Below are 12,045 nucleotides of genomic sequence, written 5' to 3' on the forward strand. Positions count from 1 at the left end.
CCTCCCAGAATATTGGAAATAAAAGCAAAAATAAACAAATGGGACCTAATTAACCTTAAAAGCTTCTGCACATTAAAGGAAACTATTAGCAAGGTGAAAAGACAGCCTTCAGAATGGGAGAAAATAATAGCAAATGAAGCAACTGACAAACAACTAATCTCAAAAATATACAAGCAACTCCTACAGCTCAACTCCAGAAAAATAAATGACCCAATCAAAAAATGGGCCAAAGAACTAAATAGACATTTCTCCAAAGAAGACATACAGATGGCTAACAAACACATGAAAAGATGCTCAACATCACTCATTATCAAAGAAATGCAAATCAAAATCACTATGAGGTACCATTTCACACCAGTCAGAATGGCTGCTATCCAAAAGTCTACAAGCAATAAATGCTGGAGAGGGTGTGGAGAAAAGGGAACCCTCTTACACTGTTGGTGGGAATGCAAACTAGTACAGCCACTATGGAGAACAGTGTGGAGATTCCTTAAAAAACTGGAAATAGAACTGCCTTATGATCCAGAAATCCCACTGCTGGCCATTCACACTGAAGAAACCAGAAGGGAAAGAGACACGTGTACCCCAATGTTCATCGCAGCACTGTTTATAATAGCCAGGACATGGAAGCAACCTAGATGTCCATCAGCAGATGAATGGATAAGAAAGCGGTGGTACATATACACAATGGAGTATTACTCAACCATTAAAAAGAATACATTTGAATCAGTTCTAATGAGGTGGATGAAACTGGAGCCTATTATACAGAGTGAAGTAAGCCAGAAGGAAAAACATAAATACAGTATACTAACGCATACATATGGAATTTAGAAAGATGGTAACAATAACCCGGTGTACGAGACAGCAAAACAGACACTGATGTATAGAACAGTCTTATGGACTCTGTGGGAGAGGGAGAGGGTGGGAAGATTTGGGAGAATGACATTGAAACATGTAAAATATCATGTAAGAAACAAGTTGCCAGTCCAGGTTCGACGCACGATACTGGATGCTTGGGGCTAGTGCACTGGGACGACCCAGAGGGATGGTATGGGGAGGGAGGAGGGAGGAGGGTTCAGGATGGGGAACACATGTATACCTGTGGCGGATTCATTTTGATATTTGGCAAAACTAATACAATTATGTAAAGTTTAAAAATAAAATAAAATTAAAAAAAAAAAAGAAAATTATGGTGCAGTTTTGCTTCAACATAAATGTATAGATTATTAGTAGACTTTTTACTTTTTTTTAAATCTTTTATTTTATATAGGAGTATAGCCGATTAACAATGCTGTAATGATTAATAGCAGATTTACATAAATCTTATTTGTACTTACATTGCGTGTTAACTGTTTAGTTTTCTTTTTTAATATTTTTTCATCACTATGATACATTCTTTTAATTGATCTGCAAGAACTTTTTATTTACTAAAGCTTTTATTTATTAACTTTTATCAATAAATATAAACTTTTTTCTGTTTGCATTTTTTCTTTTAATTTTGTTAATATTTTTAGAGATGCAGAGAGATAAAACTTTTTAGCTGTATTTTTACAACTTCATATTTTGATGTTATGATTTAAAACATCTTTTCTTATTTAAAATATTAATTTTAATTTTCTTGAATGATGTTCAGTTTCCTTTTTAGCTTTATTTATTTTTTCTTTTACTTTTTTTTTTATTTTATTTTATTCTTAAACTTTACAATATTGTATTAGTTTTGCCAAATATTGAAATGAATCTGCCACAGGTATACCCACGTTCCCCATCCTGAACCCTCCACCCTCCTCCCTCCCCTCCCCTCCCTCTGGGTCATGCCAGTGCACCAGCCCCAAGCATCCAGTACCATGCATCGAACCTGGACTGGCGACTCGTTTCATACATGATATTATACATGTTTCAATGCTATTTTCCCAAATCTCCCCACCCTCTCCCTCTCCCACAGAGTCCATAAGACTGATCTATACATCGGTGTCTCTTTTGCTGTCTCGTATACAGGGTTATTGTTTCCATCTTTCTAAATTCCATATACATGCGTTAGTATACTGTATTGGTGTTTTTTTTCTGGCTTACTTCACTCTGTATAATAGGCTCCAGTTTCATCCATCTCATTAGAACTGATTCAAATGTATTCTTTTTAATGGCTGAGTAATACTCCATTGTGTATATGTACCACAGCTTTCTTATCCATTCATCTGCTGATGGACATCTAGGTTGCTTCCATGTCCTGGCTATTATAAACAGTGCTGCGATGAACATTGGGGTACACGTGTCTCTTTCCCTTCTGGTTTCCTCAGTGTGTATGCCCAGCAGTGGGATTGCTGAATTTTAATACATGCAGAATTTATTTAGCATGACATATGAAATAAGCATATAAATTAAATTTTTTTCAATTGGCTACCTCATTTGCTAATCCTACCTCTTGCCAAATACTTCTCCTTAAATTTGGTTAGAAAAGTTATACTCATCATATATGAGATACACAAATTCCAGCCTGATTATCAACTGCTTATGCCATACATCTGTTCTTATACAAGTAGCACAATACCCTTATTTAGCACAATTCCCTAATTATAAATTATTTAGCACAATACCCTAATTATTAAAAATAATTCTTTTCCCTGAAAATAAATTGTTAGAGGAAAACTATACAATGTATTTATGTTTAAGTTCACTTAAATATTAATGTTGTTTCAAACCTAATGTGAAATAATTACCATAAAACTTCAATCGCAACTAGGACATGTCATCAATAAAAATTTATTTTCTGTTTTTAGTGTTTATTAATTAAATACATTTTATGTCTACCATCAGTATTAAACTTAAAAAAAAAGTGTTTAGCATTCTCACTGGCTTACTCATTTACTTGACAAATATTTTTATTTTATTTTATTTTTTAACTTTAAAATATCGTATTGGTTTTGCCATATGTCAAAATGAATCCGCCACAGGTATACATGTGTTCCCCATCCTGAGCCCTCCTCTCTCCTCCCTCCCCATACCATCCTTCTGGGTCGTCCCAGTGCACCAGCACCAAGCATCCAGTATCATGCATCGAACCTGGACTGGTGACTTGTTTCATATATGATATTATACATGTTTCAATGCCATTCTTCCAAATCATCCCACCCTCTCCCTCTCCCACAGAGTCCATAAGACTGTTCTATACATCAGTGTCTCTTTTGCTGTCTCGTATACAGGGTTATCGTTACCATCTTTCTAACTGTATTAACTTCCAAGTGTCATGCTAGGGTTAGGGATTACCTTCTTCAAGCACACATTCTAATAGACAATTAAACAAATAAATAAACTGTATAAATTCAAGAAAGGAAATAAAAAGGATGCTATGATAGAAAATAAGGTTATTGTGGGTGGAAGCTACTTCGCTATGGTAGCAGGGAAAGCTTCTGTGAGGAGGCGATGACCTTTAACCAGACACCTGAAGAATGAGTACTCTCCAGTCATATGAAATATAGGGAAGAGAGCCAAAACTTAGAACAACAAACAAAGATCACGAGGCAGGAAAGTGCTTGGCATAATTAAAGAACTAAGTTAGTTTGATTGTGGCATAGTGAGCAAAGGCAAGAACCACATGAAATGAAGTTACGAAGGTTGTGATATTTTACTGTAAATGTTATGAGAAATGTTTTATGTTAAAAAGAGACATAACTTCATTTATATTTTAAAATGAACTTCAGCAAAACTATAAAAAAAAAAGAACAAAGATTAACAAGACAAGAGGTGAGAAAATCACTTAAGAGATGATTGTAGTAATCCAGGAAAGTCAGAACCAGAGTACTCTTGCCACAATTAAGACATTTAACTTTGTTCACAAAACTATAGGAATTTATTAGAAATTTTTAGAAAGAAAAATCATTATATTGGCTCTATTAGAAAAGATTTATTATATGAATATATTATATTAAATATAAATTATACTTCATTACATTATTTTATTATTTTATATAATAGTGTTACTTAAAATTTTGTCATCAGTAACAGACTAGAGACAAGTCCAATGAAGAAATTATACAATTCTCAAAGAAGGGCTATGGCTTTGAACTGAAGAACTATCGAAGATGAAGAAGAGAGAGGCCAAAGAGCTAGTTCAGAATTTTCTAAAAGGCTTAATCACGAGGGAAAAAAAGGGAGTGAAAAGTGAAGGAGCTGAAAAATAGTCCAGATCAGTCTTCTCAAAACAGAAAATAAAGCACAATAGCTTGTATTATTTGACTCCATAGACATAAATTTAAACTTCAATAAATATCATCAGAATGAAGGTAACATTGGGAAAAAACACAAATATTATCCATGTTGTTCACTGAGAGTGTGTGCACAGGTGATCAATCTACACAAATGTCATTATACTTGTAACTTTTTCAGTATATATAATAAATAAAAAGTTTTAAGCAAAGAGTGATTCCCCCAAAGAAATGTCTCTATAAACAATTTGAACAAATATTGGGAATATAAGTACTTAAAGTATATAGTGTGATGAACTTTTGCTTGTGAACTTATCTACGTAGAAATGGCAATATTAGTATTCATGGGAATAACATATGGCTTGTCTATTTTTGTTTTGTTTCAATAACATGCAGAATGGAGAAAGCTATTTTACAGAGGTATGTTGACAGAATGAGAATTCCAAGAGCTCAGAACATGTATCTATTTTACAACTTTTATCCAAAACGAAGCTAGAAATACTGTATCTTCAAAATACATCCTCAATGTTCATCAACACTCAATTCCAATAATTTATATTATACAGTTATAATCAAGCATAAATATATTTCAATTAAAGATTCCATTTTAATAAATGTCTTAATTATGAATCTTCTTTTAATGAAAAATATAAGACATTCTATCAAATACATAAAATGATAGGAGATAACTTTCCAAGATGAGTAAAATTAAGATCACTTAAAGATTGAGATACTTTACTGGCAATAACTGTCAAATATTAAATAGTATTATTAAAATAATTATTACTAAACTATGGAAAATGTTGTAGAAACTGCATACTACCAAAATTATAACTTTTATTTTTGTCCTTTAATCTATTCTGATACATGCTGCAATCTCTCCTGCTTGAAAGTACTGAGTTCATTTAACAAATATTATATGTCTGACAAAGAAGCCAGCCCTATTACATATTTACAACTGGAATGAAACTATTTTCTTATCTTGCAAAAATACTATGAATTGACTTTGCATTTCCAACATCATCAACAGAACTTTTCTTCTTAATAACCACTGCATGACAGCATGCAGTAATAGTCTTTTATGATCACCTTCCATATTATCACATAATAAAGAGAAGAGGAAATTCACCACATCAGCCTTAAAGTAATTCAAAATTTTAAAATACCCTTAAGACCTTTGTGCAGTTCAGCTAAAATTGTTTCATAGCAAACCTTTCTAGATAAAGAAAGCAGTGCACAGATATTCTGATGCAGGCTTCTGAATCTGGTTAACTACTCCAGAGCATATTCCAGTCACTGAAGTTAACCTTTTAGAACAGACTTCTACACAAAACAAACTCCAGACAACAATCCATCTAATCTAGTCTAATCCTTCTTAGTTTATACAACTCAGAGTTAGATACTTTTTGTAAGCACCAAAATCTGAAAAGAATTTTTTTCCTTTATATTATCATTATGTTCAAATTTGCATTTATAAAAAAAATCAGTGCATTCAAATTATACTAAACACTTTGCTGCTTTATTTGTTCTATGAGTTGATATTCCATATCATTAGCTGATGGATGAAGACACCGGTGATCATCTGGAGCTCAGGTACCTTCTCTAAAATTACTCCTGTTATTGGCAGAATTCAGTTTGTTGATGTTTGTAGGCTTAAGTCCCCCACTTTCTTGCTGACTGTTAGCCGGGAGGTACTCTCAGCTTCTACAAGGCAATCTCAGGTCTTTGCTGTTCAGCAACAAAGAACTTTCTTTATGTCATATCCCTTTCACACCAAGGTGCTCTCACAGCCTGTTCTAAACAAGCCAGAGAAAACTCAACCTTTACAGGGCTCCTGTGATTAGGTTACTTGAGCCATCTGTACAACTGCCTTTTCTTAAAAGCAACTGTGCTAACATATACTATATAACCTAGTCACAAGAATAAAATCCATCATATTCCCTGTGCCAGGAATTATGCAGAGTGTGTACACAGGAAAATCCTGGGTCGGGGGTTGGGAGCAGAGTTTGGCTCACCTTTGTTCTTCACAGAATAATCTCATGTTAATCTTAATCAGAGACATCATTCTGGCTGTTTTATTTTTCATCTCTGAAACTTTCAATTGGTTCTTTAAAAACGCTTTCATTTTTCCCTGTATTATGTTAATTTTTTCCCTTAGATTGAAAAACATCATGGACATACTTAACAATAGCTGTTTGAATGCCCTGATCTGACAACTCTGCAATATGTATGTATCCCTTCTCAATCTGCTTCTGTTGACTGATTTTTTTGTTTCCAGCTTATGCATCACATTTTTTGTCTTTGCACACTTAACAAATTTTATTGAATGCTTAATGTTGAATTGATTGAAGAATTTTTTGAATTCCTTTGAAAAGAGTTGGAATTTTGTTCTGACAGAAAGTTAAATAATTATAGATCACTGTGATGTTTTTGAGGCTTGTTTAAAATCTTTTTACTTGTCATTCTACAGTAGCCTTCATTTTAGAGCTAATTCGGTCCCATTAACATGGTGGGACTTTTCTGTGATCTCTTCTGCATGCCACCACTGTGCATCTTATTATCCATATAATTAGGCAGCCTTAATTTGAAGATGATACTTAAAGAAATACAAGGGAATACAAATATAAAAACTATTTTGCTCTCAATAGCCAGGTACAAATACAACGTATTATATCTCCATGAAACCTGAGCCGTACGCTGAGATGTCTATAAACAACTACATTAATGAATGGTTATTGTATAACAATTGATGAAATTTAAGAATACCCAAACAGGTCAGGAGATGAGGTCAATATTACCTTTGTAAAATGAGTGGGCAAAGCTCTGCTCGGGAATTAACTTGGCAAGGAATCCATGGTTCAAACTTGGATGAGGGATAGATGGTATGACCACAACTGTGGAGAAAATCATGGAATCAAATTTGAGCCAGCATGTAACAACCTGCAACACGGTCCACTGAAGATCCAAGACAATTCTATATCACTGCAACATGCAAACAGTACTAGCAATAAAGACTGTGTCTCTGGAGGAAGGAAAGAAGTTATGTGTTAAGGGAAAGGAAATAACATACTTGTTAAGTAGAGTCATTTGCAACAAACACAGAGACATACAAACACACAAGAAAATCAGAACTGGAAGGTTTCACTAAAATATTGCTTGCTTTATACATACATGACTGAATGCATTAAAAATGAAGAGACAGTTGATTAACATATAGAGTCTCTGTGTTTTAAATGGTTGAAACACAGAAACTGGAGTGTTAGGATAACATTTAACTTGTCAAGTAAGAAGTTAAAAGTAAGATTATACTACAAAGAAATACCACGTTTATATACTCAAAATAAATACAGCATGCAACAATAAGGAATTAAACACAATCTGTATTTCCACACAGAAACAAAAAGTAAATGAGATATGATATGAGTATGGAAAACAAAATGCAGAGATTTGACCACTAATTTCTACTCGTTTTTTAAAATATTCAATAAATGTATATATCATATGCATTTATTTAGGAAGGATAATTTCCATTACAAACTAATCTAGTGGTACATGAAATAATCACTGGGCTGCTAAGGCAACACTGCAAACAATAGAGAAACAACCTTGAGGTAAACACTGGCAGGAAATGCAATAGACAAAAGGCGTCCTGTGATATTAAAATATTAGTTGCCAAAAATGTATCTATCATTTCCAAGCAGCGTAAACAAAGCTAATAATACATGAACTCCTACAACATAAGCATCTTCTATAGATGAGAAAGATAACATGACCCAAAACGGTTCACTGCTGTCTAGAAATTTCTGACTTTAGTCGATGCAACTTTGGTATAAAATTCAGAATGTATGTTTGTTTATGATACATCTCTGGCTGAATATTTAGCTACTGAATTAACTACACATATTGAAAGAAAGAAAGGCAGATGGAAAGAAAGAAAGATGCTACTGAGCTTGGCTACAAAGATTTCTAGTTTGGCTTACTGTTGGTTTTGAACTACTCTATAAGGACCTCCTACTTTCATATGTTTATAAAGGTTAAAAATAATACATTTAAAATATATGAGTTATTTGTATATTAAGTAGTAGCATAAATGTTTTATGCTAATAAACAGAAAAACTAAACCCAAAACCTTGATAAAATGAGAATATAGCCAATATCATTCTACATTTTTGTGTAATTAAACAAGATTAAATTGGCATTTATATACTGCCTACTTATAAATACTTGAGATGATTATGAATAGAACCAGTTTAAATCTAGATGTAAAAATTAAATAAAAAGGAGATAAATGATGATGAAAATTCAAATAATTAGACAAATATTAAGTACCTGTACTTGTTGGTGAATTTATTTCTTGTCTGATGTTTCTACCTGGTTGGCTTCCAGTTCTTGCAGTCTCTCGCTGGGGTTCTAAAATGTCACGATACTTGGAAACCATCAGAACCGAAATGAAGTAAACAACAGCTAGAGCTAAGAACTGTGCCTGCTTGCTATCATCCTGCATAAAATGAAAAGGTAGTTTTGACACTCAAAAAATTTTAAGTATAAGTTCTCAGAGTATAAGAAACTATTCCTGTCTTATTTTCTTTATGGAGGAAAACATACGACATTTAACTTTTGCTAAAACTTGCTAAGTATATACTGTTAGTATTATCTAAGTATATATTAAAAAAAAAAAACAACTCCAGAAACATATCATCTGATTTATAGGTTGAAATATAATTTAAAAAATGAGAATGTTAAAAATTTGCTGAATATGCCACAAAATTTATTATTTATCCTCTTCACTAGTATCTATTACTTCTATAACATCAGAGAATGCATATTTATAAGATATGCAGATAGCACAAGTTTGAAAAGAATAATTTAATGTCTGGCTAAAAACATCTAGAGTTTCAAATACTATAGCTGAAAAATAATAACAGAATAAAGTTACTATTGGACTACAGATACAATTCTAACATATCACTACCTGAGCAGGAAATATGAGTAAAATAAGGGAGATATAAAAATCAGGGAGCATAAAGCATGGATTTTATACAAGTTCAATATGGCAGCTTCAGAAAAAGCTAATGCAACGTTTGACACATGAACAGATAAAAATAAATAACAGCCCCACTATTCTGTACTGGAAAAATAACCTCATTTTTCCAGTGCAGGATTGGGAGCCAATATTTGAGGGTCCAAATTTCAAAAGCTCAATGACAAAATGAAGTTATTCCAGAGGATAGCAGTGATGTGGTAAAAGATCTGAAAAAGGCTGACCATATTAGGATAAAGAGATAACAGTTATTTATTTATTTCTTTGAAGCAGAACTGCATATAACCTTGAAAGCTCTATCGAAAAAGCCTAGGTAATTATCCTAGAGGGATAAAAATGTTAAATGACCTCTAAAACTATTTTCAGATTAGACTATATTTAAGGAATCATAAATAGATGGTTATTAAGCCTTTTTTCTAAGTTAGGTAAAAGTGATGCTTCAAACCAAAACTGCAAGTAATTACCATGGCCCAGAGATAAAACAGAAATAAGGAAAACAAACATGCATTAAAGTCTATTAACTCTATAAACAGTCACTTTACATTTATTACTTCATTTCAGCACTAGGTGAACAAGACTCAAAATTCATGTGCATTTGTCAGAAAAAAAAAAGCAAACAAGAAAGATGACTTAATACTCTGAAATAGAATTAGTATAGGTAATGGAGAAAATGACCAAAATAGATTACATTTGTTCTGAAATATTGTGAATTTAGTGTTTCATACTCTGTGGGTAACACAGCTTTTAAATACATTCCTTTTCCTTAAATACCTAAATTTTAAAATCTCATATGTTTGTGAACTTAAGGCAACATAAAGTGACTTGAACAATTCAAAGGTTAAGTAGAAATCTTATAATACCTACAACTGACTTTAAAATATAACAATTCAAAAATACTTTCAAATTCTGGAGATTATTTGAAAGAAAAAAAGCCTTCCTTGGAGTTTATGAAATATGGTGGTAAAAGAGACAGAATGCTCTGCAAAGGCCTAATTTGGGATTCTGACTCTACTTCATACTAGCTGTGTGATCTTAATGTTTTTCAGTCTTAGCTTTCTCTTAACCTTTTACTGAAAGCTGAGGGTAATATATATGTGTCTGATACACAGTGTAAATTGAATGAACACAAGTTATGTTACCTCAGTGATGTTTGGAAGGAACACCTGAACATTAATTCCCTTCCTTCAGGAAGAAAGCTAGTAAGAACCACTGTAGGGTTATCCAATATACAATAGTTACAAAACATCTATAGATATTAGAAAAAGTATACAATCCACTATAATAACCTGATACAGAACTTACTAACAATTTAAATGCAATGTCACACAACATAAATTCCTTCTATGTTAGGTCTGAGTGAGTTTCTTGGAGATGAAAACATGATCCGTGTTTAAATCATCTATCATTTAAAAAAAATTCTTCCATAACACATTTTTTTTTCCAGGATAAATAATTCCCATTTCTGAATGGTTTAACTGTTCATAAGTATTTTCTTCTACGTCCAGATTATGCAGATCCTTACATCAAGATTTTTACACTATTAATGCGTTTTATCTCCCATTTTAAAAACTACTTTACTTTTATTAATTAGGAAAGCAATACAGGTTTATTATTAAAAAAATTGAAAATTTTAAAAAGTACAAAATAAAAAGTGTTTACCTAGAGATAATAACTGGCAGCATTTGGGTGCCTTTTTTTAAATAAAGGTGAACATGTGCATGTATGTATACGTGACACACAACAATGCAATATTTGTGTAGTCTAAGTACTTTTGTATAGTGTTTCTTTCCCTTACAATATATTATGAGTGTTTTACATGTCACAAAGTTTCCCTCAAAAATATGATTTTAATAGCTACATAACTTCTTGCTAAATGAATATACTCTGATTTATTACGCTCTGCGTTGGATATTTATGACGTTGCCAATTTTCCTGAGGACAGCTGTGATAAGCACATGAGTAGAACCAATGGGTCATAGGCATCAAATTTATAAGAGCTTTAGCACACTGTAAAAAGCTATTTATAAAGTTTATCCAATTTGTACTCCTACCAGTGATAAATGATAGAACACTTTCAGTATACCTTTGTAATGACAGATACTATTATTTTAAAATTTTAGTTTTTGGTAAAAATATCTTGCTGCTGCTAAGTCGCTTCAGTCGTGTCTGACTCTGTGCGACCCCAGAGACGGCAGCCCATCAGGCTCCACAGTCCCTGGGATTATCCAGGCAAGAAACTGGAGCGTGTTGCCATTTCCTTCTCCAATGCATGGAAGTGAAAAGTGAAAGTGAAGTCGCTTAGTCGTGTCCAACTCTTAGCGACCCCATGGACTGCAGCCTACCAGGCTCCTCCATCCATGGGATTTTCCAGGCAAGAGTACTGGAGTGCGGTGCCATTGCCTTCCCCGAAAAATATCTTACTCTTGTTTTAATTTGCATTTCTTTGACTACTAGTTATAATGACTTTTAAATCATATGTTTATCACCTTATTTTCATATTTCATATCTACTGCCTATTTTTCTGTTGGTATGGTTGCAATTTTCTTAGTGATTTATAAGAACTGATATATATTAAAAAGAATGTAAATTTTTCTATTATATATTTCTACCATGTAGTATGTATTAAATATTTTAACCACTTTCTCAAGTACAAAGTACTCTATCCAAGTTATTATTAAATGCAAATTTAAAATATAAATGTCTATGTTTCATAAACCATCAGTTAAAAAAAGTAAAATAGAATCCAAAATTGCTGATAAATAGCAACTATAGTAAGAAGTACTACCAACATTCAGTCTGCTGTGA

At 32.6% G+C, this 12,045-nt stretch overlaps 1 protein-coding gene across 6 annotated transcripts in view; it reads right to left on the reverse strand.

Moving 5' to 3' along the window:
• The window catches only part of NBEA (neurobeachin), a 676,277-nt gene that overhangs the window by 431,487 nt on the left and 232,745 nt on the right, over positions 1-12,045 (reverse strand). For all 6 annotated transcript variants that reach the window (XM_061434789.1, XM_061434791.1, XM_061434788.1 and 3 more), the window contains 2 exons: positions 8,529-8,697; positions 6,998-7,093 (listed from right to left, as the gene is read on the reverse strand). In XM_061434789.1, coding sequence (XP_061290773.1) covers positions 6,998-7,093; positions 8,529-8,697 — 265 coding nt within the window. The remainder of the gene's footprint in view (positions 1-6,997; positions 7,094-8,528; positions 8,698-12,045) is intronic.

This window comes from Bos javanicus, chromosome 12, assembly GCF_032452875.1.
Source record: "Bos javanicus breed banteng chromosome 12, ARS-OSU_banteng_1.0, whole genome shotgun sequence".
Taxonomy (NCBI): Eukaryota; Metazoa; Chordata; class Mammalia; order Artiodactyla; family Bovidae; genus Bos; species Bos javanicus.